The sequence below is a fragment of the Pleurodeles waltl genome, chromosome 6 (assembly GCF_031143425.1).
Source record: "Pleurodeles waltl isolate 20211129_DDA chromosome 6, aPleWal1.hap1.20221129, whole genome shotgun sequence".
Taxonomy (NCBI): domain Eukaryota; kingdom Metazoa; phylum Chordata; class Amphibia; order Caudata; family Salamandridae; genus Pleurodeles; species Pleurodeles waltl.
In genome coordinates, this window is record NC_090445.1 from 1609773529 (window position 1) to 1609792969 (window position 19441).

The following is a 19441-nucleotide window of genomic DNA, read 5'->3' on the forward strand; positions in this document are numbered from 1 at the left end:
GTTTGCATGCATGTTCAACTACTGGTGGAATCTTAAACAAACCCCCAATAGCTCGTTCCATTAAATTATTACTATACATCCTGACAGAAATTAGGAGTGAGTTTGTTATTAAAAAGCAAAAAACAATGACCTTCGTGCCTTGTGAGCTTTCCCCTAGAACTTGATGGAAAAATGTATGGAAACATGTCTCCCAGAAAGACAGCCCTAAATAGGGCGGACCTTCAGACCTACAGAGGCCTAAGTTCCTGTAAGTTCCTGTGGCAGGTGGGCTGTCATTTACATTTTTCCAGTCATGGAACTAGCTGAGAATCTGTTCCTGGAAGCCCGGTGCTTTGCCCACCTGTAAATGGGGCAGGTGAATAGAATGTTTAGTGGATGTGAATTTCACTGCTTTTTGGTCAGGTGTCCCGAACCTGCCAACTTATAAAAGACCCAATTGTTTCTGTTTACGGTTATGCAACCCTGACCTGTCCAAAATATTTGTTTCATTATTTAAGAAGCATGTCCTCAGAGCTGTGGACTAAATTTCATTCACATTTGAAGCTAAATAGTTTTATTTTTTCATATATGCTGCTTGAAAGATTTTTTTTGTCGTGTCACAATTATGTGAAAAAAAGATTACTCAAGTTCCAAATCTCAGAAATGGAATTTGGATTCTGCTTATAGTTGTTCCATATGTTTGCCCTAATTTTAGGGTTTATTCGTTTCTGTTTCAGTGCATTGTCAGCTAGGGGTTGACTTTGTTGTGAGCACTGTTTTAACCTCCCATGAGGCTGCACCCCTCATTACTGAGACATTCTCTTTTGGCTGTTCTCTTCATCTAGTTCTTTGGAGCATCCACCAAGTACGACCTAATGTTGAAGATCTTGAATATTGTGTTCACTTCCTTGTTTTCTATGGAGTGCATCCTGAAGATTATTGCCTTTGGTGTTCTGGTAAGTCATCACTGTAGCATTGTGACCCTCTGTGTTCCCCATTATTCCAGCTTTGATAACGAATCCTTGCGGCCCACCACCTATCCTTCTACTGTGGACATCGATCTTAGCAAACGTGCTCCCCAGCTAATGTTTATTCTCCTTTGCAGAACTATTTCCGAGATGCCTGGAACATTTTTGATTTTGTGACAGTGCTGGGAAGTATTACAGATATTTTGGTAACCGAGATTGCTGTAAGTACATTTGACCTCTTTCCTACTGCTGGTTATATGTTCCAAGAAAGCTCGTTTTTAAGTCTTTCAATGTCCCTGGGCTCATCCGGAGCCTTTCACAAGCTTTACTGAGGATCAAGGCTCTATGTGAAAATAACCACGTCACAGTTTGCATCCAAGGCACCTAAATCAAGAATTGAAGGGTCACTTGACTGTACTACTCTCACCATGCTGTCAGAGTTAAAGGTACAAGACAATACATATATGTGGAGTCCGAACCCCATTAGGACATGCCAATAAGGCTCCCACAACAGAAGATTTTTTTGTAGTATGTTATTTTTAAAGAGATTATTATATCTTGATATTATGGTTATCTACATATAATGTCTATTTTCTGCTTTGAGGTCCAAGTCCGTTCATGAGGTCTAGCTTATATGGAATATAAGTTCAGAATGAGTGCTAAATAATGTGTGTTTATGTTATGTGCATTATTGGCTTCTGATTGGGTCTGCCCTGAAAGAATGCTGACGATGATGCAGGGTTATGGAGCGCATTTCTCATTTGCGAAGTTGTCAGATGATAAATATGTATCATATTATGATACTGAGTATTACCGTAAATATTTATAGCACAGATGTAACACTGGCCGCTCGATGGCTGGAATCTTCATGTCAATGAGCCCTGTGACCAGGCACAAGATGGCCTATGCTGCATCTCTTTTCTGGGATATTTTGTCCATGTAAAGATACCCTATGAGCAGTCTATATATCACCTTCATGCTGCCCCTTCTGTAGGACCAATAGCTCATGTGTAGCAGAGGTGCAGATAGTACACAGGATGTTTTTACTGTAACTTCAGTTGGCCATGTCTATTAGTCCTGTGGGCAGGAAAGGCGCAGCTTCTTTTCTAACCTTTCCCTGGCTTAGTTTGCTCATTCCTGTGCGAGTTTTTAGAAGACAATGCAGAATTATGATACGTGCCCCTCTCAGTGTTAGATTGTGCATGCCTTACAGCCTCATGACAGGTAGGATGCAGCCTTCTCCATAACCCTTTCTTGTTCAAATTGCTTACCTCTAATTCATACATAGAGTGCATTCATATTTTGTAATAAATCCTATTATATACTGTATTGTGAAAGTTTAGGGGACCCTCCAAGCAGGCAGTAGACCACTTGTGTTATATCCTCTCTCTGTGTGCATAGCACATATGTAAGGGCAGTGTGGGCACAAAATACACAGCATTTGCTATACTTTGCATTCTGGATTAGATTTCCTGGGTTTCTAGAGCCTAATTGCCCTGAGAGCAGACCATGTTTAGCCTGTGCAATACCCTCCTTCCTGGCCACATGTGTTCCTAAGTGTCCCATTAATAGGCAGGCTGGCTTTACCGCCTCTCTGAGTCTCAGCCAGGTGTGTGGAAGCAGGCAGTACATAACTCACACTGTAGATTTCTGTGGGTAGACTTTCTAATGTCTTAGGCCTGTTTTCAGGTAGTACTGAAATTGTACTTGACTTGTCACTGGATGGGTTACCCTTATTACCAGTATCATACCTCTTGAAGATTATGGAATTTGTTTCAGATATGCCAAAATTGTACGATTTCAGACGCATGTTTCTGACAGCAGAGGACTATAGTAGTTATGTTTACATGTATCTTACTGTAATTTCTTTATGAACATTGAACTCTAAAGTAGGGCAAAATTTCATCCTCACAAGGTGTCGGTAGGGTCCTTGATTTACTATTTTCATGCACATTTAGTAGTTGCAAATTCAACTCGTGCAGAAATCAGATGCAGGTCTGTCCCCTCTAAGTAGTGTATCTTTCATTGTTATTTTTAATGTCTGCATTGGTTTCTAGATAAGCAATTCGATTTAAATAACTGCATTCTACTACTCCCCATCACTAAAACAAAATGTTTGTGGCATGTGTAGCTGTAAATGAACAAGCTTTATATACTCCAGCCATCTAGTATGGCGCTGGATGTTGCCTTGCAATTTGTTTTAGTTCAAAGAACACACAACTGGTTGTGGCTCCTTCCATTGTCCACACTGCACAAGGACACAGTCTGAACCTCAGATTGTTTTTTTCTGCCCTCTAGTTTTGATGTTTCAAGTACAAGCTCTGAGACTTCCATGTTCTCAATGGCTTTTCGGGCCCCCCTCTTCAACACTATGAGACCTATGATTGGAAAGACAACCGCTGAACCTTTTCCTAACAACCCCTTCCTCAACAACTGACAGTCAATGTCCTGCGTCGTCCCACATCCCATTCTACTGTACCTCTACAGGTCAACAGTCTCTGACAAAAACAGGTCAAATAGTTGGAGAATGCCTGAGGGAGGATATGTAACATACACCCTCCCAATTCTTCCCTAGGCGCAAGCCAAATGCCCGTGGTCAGGCCACCCTTAGCTACAGCTGGGAAAGAAGCTGTGAATATGATCCAGTGGCAAGTATTGCCCGAGAACCTCAACAGAAGAAGGGGGGCTCTTGGGCCTTTCAGGGGCACAGGGCACACCCAGCCCCAACACAGTCTCCTCCAACACCTCAGAAGAGACCATGGTTTCAGCTCCAAAGCATTCATGTCCTCACACCAGGAACATGCCCAGGTCTGCAGCTGCAGTGGAAATACTTAAAGGCCTGGTAATGACGCTTCACCTTAAAAGCATGGCCAGGCCAAGGCAGAGCACTGGTTCTCCAGGAGTTGGGCTTTGAGCCCGAGTCAAGCATAAAAGGCAACAACTTTTATGTCTACCAGCAATACCCTATGCCATTTGATCTCAAGAACAGACCTCAACTTCCACCAAGCTGCCACCCAAGCGCATCAAGCTCCTCCAGCAGCAACTTCACCTCCACCTTAAGGTATCAAGCATATTTCCTTAGGTCCAAGGTCAACACTGAAATTTCTACCAAAAGCAGCTGCCAAGCTAACACCAAAACCCCACTTGATGCTTAGGTCGAACTCCAATGAAGCTCCACATGCACTCGCACACATACCCAAGAAACACAGAAACATGTTTGATGAGGACCTGGTTTTCGAGACACTCAGACCTCCCACTACAAAAAACTAAGGGGGTTATTCTAACTTTGGAGGAGTGTTAATCCGTCCCAAAAGTGATGGTAAAGTGACGGATATACCACCAGCCGTATTACGAGTTCCATAGGATATAATGGACTCGTAATACGGCTGGTGGTAAATCCGTCACTTTTCCGTCAATTTCAGGGACGGATTAACACCTCCTCCAAAGTTAGAATAACCCCCTAAGTGAGAGGAGCATAAGCTCACTGTCCCAGCATCCTTCCACAGAAATTTTCCACCACACTTCCATACCCCAGTAACATCCCACACCCACTGAGCCACCATCTCCTAACAGACCTGCATGTCAATCAACCGTTTTTTGGACCCAGGGAGCCCTTATGAGCTGCTAGACTACTATAATGAGGCCTTAGTGCAGGAGGAGGGGGACAGCCCTAGGTAGGACTACATGGTCGAACATCTGGTTGGCCAAAGCATAGAGCCCTACCCCACCAAACAATCTCCACCCAACAATACTGTCACCTGCTACTCGGTTATTCAAAGGGCTGCCCAATACTACAGACTGGTCATGCACATCCTCCAGGATGAGATATTATCCTCGTAGAGACCCTTTCGGACCCTGAAAGGACTGTACAGTTCCTTCCCATGCTGAGAGGGATGTTGAAGTCTGCTGAAAACAATTTTAAGCAGTCAGTAAAGGTTAAGGTTGCCATGCCTAGGATGGGTAAAAAATACAGGAATTTACTGCTTGACCCACTCTACATTCGCAGTCAGGTTTACCCAGACTCACTATTTGAGCAAATAACATGGAAATACACCTCAGCCCAGGTGACAAGTGACACCCCACCCACAAGACAAGAAGACCAAGCATATCAACACTGTTGGCGTGCGTGTGGCCACTATCCTTAGGTGTATCACCAATTCCATGGGCGTTCTATGCCGATATGCCAGGTACTAATGAGAGATGATGGAAGAGCTGGTAAAAAACTTCCCTGAAATCCACAGGAAAAGGGGACAAGGTCTTGTGACTGAGGGTAAGGTTATTTGTAATTCCAATATCCGCTATTCTACAGACGCAGCAGATACTGCTTCTTGAAGGATCAACACAGGTATCCTCCTACGACACCATGCATAACTTTGTATTTCGAGGTTTAGACCAGAAGTGCAGCAGCACAATCTCAACCTCCTGTTTGATGGAGAGCACCTCTTCTTCCCTGATGTTGATGAGATGTTAGAGAGAAAAAAGAAAGACACTGAGACAGCTAAGTCTGTGGGTGCTCCCTAAGCCACTATTTATAAACGAGGTGCACAAACCCACCACATGTGCATGCTAAACAACCAAGTGGAACAGATTTGTCCACTACTGCATCTCAAAACAAATGGAATACTATAATGTGTCCGTGAGGATATTTTTTGGTACCTTCTACACTTGCAAAAGGCAGGCCTAACATACATTTAAACATGCATACACATAGCCGCAGTTGCAGCATCTATACAAAAAATGTGACATTTGTCCCTCTTCTAAATCCATAGAGTCAAGACCTTCTTGGAGGGACTTAAGAGGATGATTCCTTTTATAACGCCTTCTGCTCCTGTGTGGAATCTCAAAATAGTCCTCACAAGGCCCATGGGTCACCTCTTTGAACCTCTTCATTCCTCCAGGTTGCAGTTCCTGCCATCGTGAAAAGTAGCTTTCAAAATAGCAGTAACTTCACTCAGGTGTTTTGGTGAGCTTCAAGCTCTGACAATCCAGGAACCTTTCATTAGGGTTTATAAAGAAAGGGTGTTTCTAAGACAAACCCCACATTTCTACCCAAGGTTGTGTAATCCTTCCCTCTCAATCAGACTATTGAACTGCTTCTCTTCTTTCCACAAACAGATGCAGTAGTGGAAACAGCCTTAGACACCCCAAACATTAAAAAACATGTGCATGTACTATATGGAAAGGACCTCGCTATTTCATACAACAAATCAGCTTTTTGTGACCGTTGACAAACCATATAAGGGATACCTCATTTCTAAACCCGGTATTGCAAGATGGATTGTTAGGGGCATCCAGACTTACTGTGCTACGGTAAAGTGTGCTCTTCTTGTGTCCCCAAGGTACACTTCATGTGTGAAAAGTATGCCGCCATGTTTTTCCTCAGTACCATTCCACTAGATATCTGCAAAGCTGCCACCTGATCAACACCTCAGTGGTTCACTAAACACTACAGTGTGGGTATTCTAGGCCATCACTAAGCATACAGTGTGGATATTCTAAGCCGTCAACAAGCAAATTATGGCCAAAGTGTTTTAGAACTTTGTTGCAAACATCTGCATCTTCTGGCCACTATCACCGCCTTAGGGAAATTGCATTACAGTGCATGCAGAGCATTTTTATCTACAGCCACACACATGCTACGAATGGAAAATGTTAATTACCTTGTAAGCATCGGTTCATAGCAAGACTTGCTGTAGATTTACATGCGCCCACCCTCCTCAATGGTCAATGATCATAGATGTTTCTCTGTTTCTTTTCCCTCAACTAACATTTCACAATGCACGGTACTCTTCTCTTAGACTCTACACTGACCTACACTGCTCACCTGCTGGATGGAAAACAATCTGAGTTGGAACCTGTGTCCTCATACATTGTGGAGTCATGGACTTGAGTCATAATAGGTCTTGTGACTCTGAGTGAGTCTTCAAACATAAACAAGTTGCAATGTCTAACTGCAACACTAAAAGGCAGGAATATGCAAACCATGTGAATCTACAGCACTACATACTACAAACTGATGTGTAAAACATAAGTAACAATTTTCTTGCACCGTTTCCCTGTTGCAAGCACTATGGTATTGGAAAAAAGGTTTTAGTGGGGCATTTTTTGTCACATGCACATATTGATTCTCACCACAAAATGGAGATGAAATTACAATTGTGTCTCTGTTTTTAACCATGCAAATATATAACTATGTATGTGTCTTTCAGTGTACTTTCTCGATTTGTAACCTGCACTTTTCTTGAACCTGTCTTGGGGCTGTCTGGTATCTACCCTTTGACTTCTCTAGTCAACTACCCCCACCAGTCTTTTAACACCTCCCCTTGCACTCCATCACACACTTGCCATCAGTGCTGTTGAGCCCCCTCTAATCAAATCCCATAAGCACCTGTCCTCAGAATCCACCAACACTTTCCTGGTACTTCCTGCAGCCCCAGCTATGGGCCTGCACCAGCATTGACCCTGTAACCCCTTCAAGACACTGACTAGGGCCTTCGTCATCACTCCTGCCAGACGTCCCCTAGCTATCACCCTGCATCTATTTAGTCCCCTTACCCACACAGTCTTTCAGCATCTACCTGAAGAATACAGAAGCATTTACCATGGGAACTCCTTTGTACCCCGTGAAGCTCATCCTGCACCTACCTTTTGCTTCCTACGATGTGGCTACTCCAGTAACTATCTCATGGATCCTCTAGTACCTCCCTAGCAATACACCAATACTCACCCTGGGACTCCTCCTACACCTTCACCAGATTTGTGAATCCTGTATAACCTCAAAAATAAATCCACTAGCTGTGACTCTGGGACTCCTCATACACCTTTCCTACGGTTCCACTAGTACCTATTGAGAGACTCCTGTAGCAAAAATGAATCCACCAGCACTGGCTACGGGACTTCTGGATCTGTGCAAGAACCTACTGTAGACCTCCAACTGCACCATTTGGGTCTCAAAAGCACCTCTACTCTGACACATCAGGCACATAACCACAGTCCTTTTAGCATCTATCTTTGGTTCCTATTGCATTTTCCAGGAAGATCCCACCATGCTTGAACTCTCCCAGCACCTTCCCTGAATTCCTCTACAGAGCCTTCCCTAGACCCCAAAAGCTGCTTCATGAGTAGTATTGTAGATGTGACAGTGAGGCACCCTTCCAAATTCCATTTTAGTAGTCACTATGGGCTTTGTCAGGTTCTTTTCTACCTTGAATACTGTAGTAATAAAAACAAAAGAAACATTGTCCCATTCTTTTGTGCTCTTTATATTGCCTTTGTTTAGCCACAATTTACGTGATGTGTAAAACAATTTATATTTAGTGTTAGTGGCAATTTATGTCAACGTGCCATCACTTCCATCCCCCTTTATGCAGCAGAACGTTGGAAGCCACAGTACTTTATACTCCCTACTGAATCAGAACCTTTCTGTTATGAGGGACATTAGGCATAGAATAGGGGTAGCTTAAGTGGGCATCAATATAAAGTCCCCATAAAAGATGCTCCATTTTCAAAATGTTAACTCTTTAGTGCTATTACAATATCAGGATATGGTGACCTATCTCCATGTGCTCATGCAACTTATTGTGATGCAAAAGATAGCATCTGTTTATTTACCTTGGTAAATTCATGAGTGCTTAGTACTAAATTGCTTTGCATCGCGTGTGCACCCGTGCAAGCTTTAGTAATTGTGGGCCTACATATGTAGGAAAATTGAGTCCTATTCCATCACAGGAATATATCACAATGTTTATTCAGTGTTGTATTTAACATTTTAATATAAATTAGTATTGTATATGGTAATTAAAATCCTGTGATGCATACTCACTTTGGGTCATGTAGAACCTCAGTGGTGGTGGTACACTTTTATGCCACACACGCATTGTTTAAATGCAGCAGTTTATGTAAACAGGTATATATTTTAAACCATTGTGCTATCTAATTTAATTTATTCAACTTTTTAAAATAAATATATAAGCAAAAAGTACTGTTTTTTTCCATTTCAACCCTCTCTGAATCCCTTTAAAATATTTTTGTATATAAATATGACTCTCGGAGATAGCAGCTTCCTGTTCATATTTGTGTGACCCAACCCTCTTTCCTTTACTTTTGATATGCCAATTTATATTTCTTAAGTAAGAGAATAACCCCCCCCCCCACGTTGTAATCCGGAGAAACCCCTAATTAAAACAACCTGTTCCTACACCTCCATAATCAGTCTGCATTGTTTATTATTCCTGAACGTAGTTTTGTGCTGGAGCCTTCAACCCTCAATAATTCAACATGAAAAAATCACATCCTATATTAGAACTGCATGCTTCCCTATCCAATGTTCCTGCATCTACTTCTTGTAATTAGGGAAAACCATTCCAAGCTTTCTGGTTGTCTATATATGTCATTGGTGCCATTTGGAGAATAAATGTACTTGGTGTCCAAACTGGTAATATCATTAATGTAAGATAGAAATCTCTCCTACAATCCTTCCACTATCCACTCCTCAGAGTAAATTGATAGTGGGCCTGTTCTTGCAGAACTCTTTTCTGTTGACCATTGTCACCCTCTCAGTCTTCATGCAAAGGAAATGTAGAACTCCAGGCACTCTTTAGCTGAACCCTTTACCACATTTCTTAATTCCTTTTGCTTGTGGGCTGCTATCTGGAAGTGTTCTCAATCAATTGCTATACTGGAACACTTCCAACATCATATCCTTCAATAGTGTTTGATTGGCAACAATATTCCCCATAGGTTAGTACGTAAGAAAATCAAAAACACAAAATAATGGAAATCAATTTCTGAGAAACTGAAAAATCACTAAGTGGAAAGCTAAGATAAAAGAAAGGTTGTTTGGTTGAAAATAATGCAAAGAACACACACAAATGTTAACAAAATTAATCTGAATTTACTAAAAAAGAAACTTAATAAACTAAACAAATATGGACCTCATAGAAAGTCCTGGTTTGGGAAGACAGTTGTAATCTTAATGGGTACAAAGTGCATATGTTTTCTATTTGTAATACACAAAATATGTTTGGATGGTCAAATATTTAAAAACTTTACAAGCCTGCCCTTAGGGCCACATGTCACACAAGTTCCCTGTTCGATGTATTTTCCGTACAGTATCTAAAATCATTGCTAGAACAGCACATGTGGCTGTGACACACCTATAGTTTCACAGTTTCAGTGAAATATGTTTTCCTTGAATTAATCTACTGAGAATGAAAACTACATGAAAATCATATGAAAAAAATATTGCAAAATAGACAAAACTAAATAATTGCTAGTTACACATGACTAATCGATACACGTTCTCACATAAAAAAAATCAGCCACACCCAGTTGTATTAATCAGGGGAGCGGAAAAAAGCTGAGTCGACAGGTAGTGTGTGGCAGAATAGGAAGCGGGTTAGGAGGGGGAATGAGGATACTGGTATGGGACCACAGAAAAGATGAAAGGAAGGAGTGAAGGAGAGGCCTCCAGGGAGCATAAAAGGAATTTAAAGAAAAAAAAGAAAGATGTTAGGGCGAAGGCAGACAATGTGCCTGGGGGCGGGTGAGGGTGTGAAGGCTCAAGCTAAAACTTGAAGAGAAAACAACAGAGATAATTATTTTCATGATTGGCTACATTTACACCTTATAAAAAGAATGTAAAAGGTAAATTAAAAAAAATTATCAGTTTGTTTCTACAATATGGCAAATGCCATTCATTAAAAAATATCCATTAAATATCTTAGGTGAAATGGTTTCATGTAATGTGATAAGATTTCCTCTGAAATTTCTTGAATCACTCCAAAGATCCTATGCAAAGGGTATGCCTCTCATAGATCATGAATAAGGCTCCCAGTTTGTTGCTCTTTTACAGATTGCGCAACTAAATACAGACAGAAAAACATCTATTTTCTTGTCTATATTTATTATTTAAACATGGATAGCAATGGAAAATAAGTTGAGTGATTGTATATGTTGTCGTCATGACTGCCAGGCCAATAGCTAAGCAGTTTGACAAGTAAGGGAGTTAAACAAGAAAGGAATGTGTATAAGGTTGATTCTGCATGTTTTCACATGAGTATATTGATTTGTCAAGTTTGGATATTCATATCATTGGAATCTGTCAGGCATTCAAGTATGAGTGTACATTTATCAGGTATGTTAATGTGGAAATATACTAATTTCAGCTTAATTTTTAAACCAAACTCAAAAAAGATAGCAGTTACAACAGACAAAATTGACAAAAAATAAGGATAAATACCAAAGAAAGTGTAAAAAGAAATAGATACTGTAAAACCGGGAACCCTAATTGTGAGCCTCAACAATCATGTTGCATAGCACTAACCATAGCAAGTACCCTCCACATGCCATCAGCCGCATCCAGACTTCCCTCAGGGAATGAGAGTTCCATCAAGGCATATCAGGGATAAACACTACCTGGTCTCCACCATGACTACCAATTCTAAGAGGGACGGGAGGTCTCCCTTGTTTTATTCAGTCCTAATTGTGCAGCCATCTGGTAGCCAATTTACAGCATTCTCACATTTTTTTAAATCCTACTGAAGATATTTTCCATCCAATTCAAAACACATTATTCATACTGGCACAAACCTTTGCTCTCAGTCAGGAGCAGACTTCTGCCAGTCTATTGCACTGAGACACCCCTCCTGCCTATCTTTAACTGTCCAAAAGTTCTGCAAACGCCCCCCACCAAGTCTCTTGTTATTACTTCCTTAGCAACATCCTCTTGTACTTTAGGATGTTCTGTCCATTTAGGCAATCAAATACAGAGCCTGGAGTATTGTTTACTTAGAACAAACTTAATCCCTTTTTCCACAACCAGTATTTCGGTTTTACAATGATTAGAACTGCTCCTATGGCCAACCAAACTCCTATTTTCTTCTCTCTAGACCCTTTTTGATGGATCCTCCTGTTCAGCAGCAGCTGACCAACCTTTATCACTTCAAAACCTGTTCCAAAAAGCCTATCACAGCTGAACTAGAAAAACTGTCTGTGTTACCGTTTTACCACTCTGAATTTGGGTTCCTTACCACAGGTTCCCTTACATTCAATCATGGAAGGACCCCAAATGAGCCCTCCTCATATGGAAATGCTTTAGATCCTTCAGAGTGTTGATTATCTTTAAATCTTTCCTGTATTGAATCCCTGTATTTGGGTAGCACAGACATCACCCCTGTCTAAATTCAACAGTACCTTTACCAGCTGCTTGCTAAAAAACCTACCCAAAGAAGCAGACTGTGGCACAACAAAGCCTCCTGGGAGGGTCACTCCAGTGGATCACTCTCCCACAGAGCTCCCACTTGATAAATGAGAAGATCAGTGGTAAGGAAAAACATAACATAACAACATAACATCCACTGCCTCTCCACTATGTAGCACATCCAGCTGAAGTCACAGAACAGTAACTCCAGCAGTCCATACCTGCTCCCCCTCAATCATCAAATATTGGAACATCAGCGCATACCCACATTGTTACAATTTCTCAAAATGCAACTCCCTGGCGACTTTTCATTATTTACCAAATATGTCATACAATGCCCAGAAGAAACTAAAGACTTGGGTCCAGCTTACCTTTAAATGGGTGCACCGGGAACTGACCAGGTCATTGTCCCCTATTACAATAGATGTGCAGATGTGCAGTCCCGCTGCAACTGCAAACTCATGCCCGCTCTGGCACAGCACATTAGTGAAAAGACCGGCTATTTGGAGTTGCCATTCTACCCATCACTGTACAGGTGGCAATGTGCCCTATTTTTCAAAGTGGGAGAGAGATCCTCTGCCGGCAGGTGCAGTAAATGACTGCATTTGCCTACATGGAGGTTTCTGTGGGTCCAAGGGACCACGTTCCCACGCCCCCCCCCACCTCTCTGACTTCTATGTGGCACACAGCTAGTGCACCTCATGGCAGCCTCTTTACTTCTTTGCCCAAGTGCATATTATGCCACCTAATTAGGCTGGGGACAAGCCATCAGGCAAACAAAAGGAACGGCCCCTAGATTCTGCCAAGCATTACATGAACACCTGTGCGCGTGCAGCTTCTTCTGTAATACCAAAGTACCCAGGAGTGCAAAAAAGCAAGCACATACCATTTCCATCACATCCTGGACTGACCCTTCTTTGGAACTTTTAGTGTGTTTTCTTACCATGCCATTTAAGTCCTTAGTGCTTAACTCAGCCCTCCCACATGGTATCTTCAGTCAGCAGTCAGACATTCATTTTCTGCACCTAGAGTGTTGAAAGTTGCCAGGCCACCACTGTGGCAGCTCAGACAGACAAGCAGCGACCTAAACCTTTCAAGACACTGGGTGGCCAAGTAAGGGGGGAGATGGGAACGAGAGAGGTTGTCAAGTAATTGCCCCTTTGTGGTGTATCGTCCCTAAATTTGCATTAACACTACAGAAAATGCAAATACGGACTGGTGTGTTTTTGTGATTTAAGGTTCTTTTTAATTAAAAAAAAGCGTTTTGAGTTGTGTCATGTTGTCAATGTTATAGCTAGGCTGGCCAGCTTTCCTATGCTATTTTGAGTGATAGACACAAGCCTAATCAAGCTTTCATTTTAAGATTGGCGAACAGTTCCTGAATACTAACCAACTGCAGCTCACAAAAGCAAGCACAAGTGTGAACTGACATCCTGAGGATTACACAATGCCCACTGGGAACTGGACGCCAAGTGTGTTTTTGCCCCTTGGACTCAAAAGATGTATTTTAAAACCTGCAGAAACACATCAGATACCATGAAGGAATTTGTGCATTGGCACATATTAAAAAAGGAGAATGGTTTGTACCACAAATATGTGACTGTCACTCAAAAAGCAGGACGGTGGCCACCTTAGACACGTGTTGCCTTTGTTTTGATACAATTACTAATAACTGTTCCTATGTATAATTTTCAGAGTTTTCATTTTTCACTTGTCTTGATGATTCATCACTTGTATTAATTTAATTTTTATTTTCTGTATGTTCTGTTCTTATTTGTTTTTTACATTTTTGTTTCGCCTTTTTTTTAAATCTACGTGCTGAATCACGCGCCATCCAATCAACATACAATCCGAACATCATTCCTGCGTTTCTGTATGTTGTACACCTGCTGCCCTCACCTTTCTAAACACTGTTGCAAATAAAAATTATCATCCATGAAAAAACATCACCCTTAGAACACGGTTGGTTCATAAATTTTAAAAAAACTTATTTGCATTGTCCTTATTTTCTTACTGAATTTGCATATCTGTCTGATGAAACAAATGGAGTGTACTGTCAGTGGTGCTGCTGATCTTTGCTTATCATTGGTTATAGCTCTCCTTTCAGTGAATTTTCCTTAATTTTAACAAGTTTAAAAAAGACAAAGAGTGTTCAATTAATTTTTTTGCCATGTTTAACTAAAACAAAGTGGTGCCTTAAAAAGATTGTGATGGAAAACGCAAATGAAAAACAGACTCCTTCCAGCTACATGGCCATCTTGAATAGTTCTCTTTCTCGTCCCCTGAATGTGAACACCTAAGAAAACTTTATTTTCTTTACCAACGTGAGAGAGAAAGCTGTCTGAACGGTAGTTATTTAACAAGACCAGTGGACAGGCGATCAGATGGAAATGATTAGAAGTATTTTATATTCTCGCATGGATCATTGTACAGTTAGATAATTCAAATACGCAGGCTTTTCTGCATTGTTTCACATCAGAACAGTGCAAAGAAATGCCCATTGTTGAAGATGATATAGCTAGCCACATCAATCAGATATAGTAAATCAGATACTAGATTTGTCTGGCTTTCAAGGAAATAGATTTAGAGTTGAGTCAGTTTATAATGGAGCTATCAATAGAGAACATCCCCTTCCAACCAACAAAACGTAGTTTGTTTCAAAAAAGAAAAGTTGAAAATCCTTAAAGATTAGGATGAGTGGAAGAGAAAGCTGTTTATATCAATTGGACACCAAATCATCAAATGCAATCCTTAAACTGCAATGGACTCTGGGGTTTATAAACACCAGAATTTAATAACCTGGTTCAGTGGTTAACTATAGATGTACAATCTGTCAGTAGATGCCGGTGACCATGTTTAAGTAGATGTACCTTCCAGCTGTCCTTCCCTGAAGAAGACGTCTAATCCATGTGTAATTGCTAACTCTCGCAGGCTTACAAAGTCCATAGTCCATAGTTTTGGAAAGGTTAGGGCTTGTCCATTATTTGAACTTCATTTGCTCATCTTTGTAACTTCCAATATTTGACATTTATGTGCACTTGTGAAAGCAGATTTCCAATAGAATTCCAGGTAATTATTCCTTTCCTATAGGAAATAGATGGCCTGTCTTCTATTTTCACTCCTTATTCTAATCATTCCTCTGATTAATTAGGTATGTTCTGTAAGTTCTTCCATTAGTATTATCTCAAGGGATTTTCAGTTGCTTTTGGCAATGTAATTTAAACGAGATTGGGGAGCACATCAACAGTAAGCAAAGAACCTTGAAATGGAAGACCATGCATCACAGGCGTACTCTTTCTCTTTCATCAGACAATGATGAAGGGAAAACAGTCTGCATTTATGATATGTGGAACGAGTGATGCATCATTGAAGCCAGCTTCAAGTCACTTTTGTTTTTTTGGGGGGTAAAGGTTGATTATGTGTGCAGCAATGTTGGTGTGCAAGACTCTGGGTCTCACCAGACCACATTTCTGATTGCTGTGAGCATTTTCTTTGCCTATTCATTGTTTTAAGTTAAAAAGAAGTCAGTCCTCACTCCTTCGTGTGTTGACTCCTTCAGGTGCACATCAAGGACAATTTGAAAGTCATCATGTTTAGAATTGAAGGAGAAGCTTATACTAGGTCCATTATTGGTGCCACCACCAGCTTTTTACTCTATGGAAAATATTTTTTTTCACAAAGAAAGTAAACTCTAATTAATGAGGACAAATCAAAACATGATAAAGTTACATTAGGCAAGAAACACGAAAAGTAGGCAAACACATAATACACCTATGAGGGAGTTGAAACAAATGAGTTTCACAATCATTGGTAATATTTACACAGTTGTCTTACATGGACATACCAAACCGAAAGTATCCAACAACATATGAAGTTGCTCTTGAACTTGTAGAGCTCTCCTCAAAGGATTGTAGGCTCAGTTTGGAATAACATATGAGTCGTAATAGGGTTCTCAACCTCAAGTTAAAGTTCATAATCGCCGAACCACATGCTTTGAGCGTCTCAAGTTCAAGCAGACCTAGGCCCATTATTTGTGAGTAAAAGTAAGACCCCTACTGTGGATATCACATTTGACTAAGCACTATTAGCGCAAGCACCTTTTGAATGATCACAGCTTCTTATTAGAGACACCTATACGTGAGTTGATCTCCCAGATGTAAACATCTCTTTATTGATGATAATGGTATCAGCCATTTTTTGTTATTGTGCATTCAACTTGTCCCCAGGATCCCTAACTCTATTTTAGTCAAATAATGTATGTCTTAGGTACTGATTCGAAACTTGCAGTTCAAGCATTGATCAAAACCTAGATGTTTAGCCATATGGAGCTTCCTGAGGGTTCGGAGTGACCTGTTAAGTACAAGGGAATTTCACTGAATAAGGTCTGGTGGACCCCAGCCTGCAATGTTGGGCATTCATACTCAAGTGATGTTTGTTCATCCATCCTTGATTTGGGGTACAATATTTTTAGGAATAAACTATTGTTCAACTGCTTGTAGGTTATTGAAGTCCAAACAATTGAAGGTTTTGTCATTTGATAGGGATTTCAGTGAATTCCAGTATTCTTTTAGGAAATAATTTAAATTGTATTATTGACAATTCAGGTTAGGCTTATGCAGATAACTAAAGAGTAAAGAATGTCCAGTAAACTATGGCTTGTAACAACTAGAATGGCTTTCTTTTAAAGTAAAATGGGATTGATAATGGCCTACATATATAGTTGTCTGTTTCAAAAACGTTAGAGAATCATTAGATTTAAGACTAGTCTTAAACCTATAGTTTAGGCAAAGCACTAGTCTTTAGTTTGTGGAACCCATTAGGAGTGACATATTTTGTGCAAAAATAGAGCTGCTACTCAACACCAACAGATTGCTTCATTGAAACATAATAAGTCTTAAAGGGTAGTTTAAATATTTTAATAGAGAAGTTTGAACTGCAGTTAGAAAGCTAACACAGAACAGGAGGTTGCCAGTTGCATTGATAATGATATAGGAGTTGTCAAGGTTCGATCTGATTAGATCCGACTCTTACATGCGCTCACAGGCAATATCTTATTTTCAGTACTCATGCAATTCTTGCACTTTACATGCATTACACTTTACACACCAAGGCTCCTTCAGTGTTCACTGATGTGACTTTCACGTGGCACTTGACATCCCAGATCTGACTGGTCTTAACTGATGCAATATTTCTCTGTTGTCACACACCCAGGAGATGAGTGATCCTCATTAACTGCATTCTCAGTCCCGGCTACATAGAACAGTGTGACAATTTTAGGTGTTCCTCAGATGATTATATCACACAAAGCAATTAGTTTGACATGTTATGGTAGCAAGTGCTTCTAAGGGGAAATCACACAGTCAAAGTCCAAGTGGTGATACTGATAAAAGGTTTTACGGTGATGGTTAATCTACTCAGAGCCTTGCAGCTCACAGCAGGTAATAATTTGACAATGGATCTAGTTTTCATAAAGATCCCATTGACTTTTCTACATTGAAGCTGGCTGAATGCATCTTTCGACACATCAAACAATGCTGAGTGACTGTTTCTCTTCAATTGCATGCATCCCTTGCACGCGCAGAAGCACTGCTGTCATGCAGGGAGGATGTCTATACAGTGCACCAGAGGTGGGAGGCACACAGAGAGGTGTCCTTCCGTGCCACCTCCTTGAGCACTGCTCTGCCTCCTCCTAACTTTGCAAGTGGCCTCAAGTAAAGTTCTCCTCGGACCAACTGCAAGTGACTGTAAGAGGGTACAGGGTGGGCATCATCGCATCCCATGCTCAGTCCGGGCCACTCTGGTTTTATGTGGCCTACAGAATGATGGGAAGTGCAGTTCTTTTAAAGAGAAGTGGGAACTAGTTGATTACGCTCCCCAGTGTTCTTTGGAAATTCGTAGACAGGGAAAGCCAAACCTTGGCTCCTGACTTTTTTTTCCTCTGGTGAGAAGGGAAAGGAGTGTGTGTCATTTCCTACAGATTATGTTGGAGTTTTCAAATTCCTCATTCTCTGTTTCCGATGGTCTTGATATTTAACGACCTACCTGCTAAGTCCCCTTTGAAAGGTAGGACATGCATGAAGCTGACTGTAAGAGTCAGTCATGGCACAGAGGAAACTGTTGGCTACCTTAAAAGAGTAGTAATGATCATCTTCAATGTATTATGGGATTAAAATTCAGTTTCGTCATTCCCCTGTATGCAACCGACACCTATTTCTGGACTGCAGAACACTCTCATACAAAATGATCTGTTTCTTAATCCCTCTTTAGCCACTGACACAGTGTGCTGGGGCTCCTGAGTCAGATAACAGACTCAGCTATTGTACAAGAAAAACAGGCTGTCTTGTGTAAGATTGAGGGAAGGGGGTAGGTGCACCGCTGGTTGGGAATGGAATTAAAAAGACAAACCTTGTCTAGAAGGTAAATGTCTTCTGATAGTGCTCTGTTTCATCCCATCTAGCTGATGCCTGCTGGTCCCAGGAGAACGCTGCCACTGTTTGCCTGCTTTGCCTTGCTTTCTCTTCTCACCATGTCTTGCTGTCCTCATAATTCGCGTGCATCATCAGCCCCTCCACTGCCCTTCCCCCTTCTCCACTTCTCTTCTTTCCTCCAAGGTTTCTCGTTCCTACTTATTTGAAGTTTGAACCTCGCCTATGCCATCACAAATTTGCTTTTGTCCTCTCTCCACCCGACCTCCCTTCTTCCTGCCACCTAAGACGCCATTTTGAAAAATGTAAACGTGCATGCCTGGAAATTGATTTGGAGCATTTTAGCGCCTTTGTGGAATGCAGAATGATGTATGGGAAGGTGGGTTGCTCCTGACGCTGTAGCAGCAGTGATGGGAGAGTGTGCATGCAAGTTCTTTTGGGGTGGTGGGTGTGGGTTTTCTTGATATTCATAAAGCCAGCTCTCAAACATTATTCTAATGCTGTTTCCGGCCATAAAATTCTAAGGGGGTGCATGAGATTTAACTCACTTCCGGTTCTAAAAGTTGTATTAGAGTCATTTTGTCAACTAAATGGAACATACACTTTTCCAAAAAAACTAAAATATGTTGTTCTTACTATTAATATTTTAACTGTTACCAAATATATAATAAAACCCCTCATATATCTTAAGGTTAACTTTTTGTAAGCATGTTTCTTACATTATTACTTATTGTGATTTTTCTCCTCACTTGGAAGCAGAAAATGGCAATAATAAAATACTGTTATTGATGGAGCAAACATACAAGTATTGTTGAGCTAGATTGTTGGTCCATTGTCATAGCATGTACAGAGAAATAGATCATCCACAA

The 19441-nt window shown here is 40.9% G+C and overlaps 1 protein-coding gene across 1 annotated transcript in view; it reads left to right on the forward strand.

The window, feature by feature from the left end:
• Positions 1-19441, forward strand: part of CACNA1B (calcium voltage-gated channel subunit alpha1 B) — an 856833-nt gene that overhangs the window by 699271 nt on the left and 138121 nt on the right. The window contains exons 30-31 of the mRNA XM_069241492.1: positions 825-935; positions 1085-1168. Of these exons, the coding sequence (XP_069097593.1) occupies positions 825-935; positions 1085-1168 (195 nt within the window). The remainder of the gene's footprint in view (positions 1-824; positions 936-1084; positions 1169-19441) is intronic.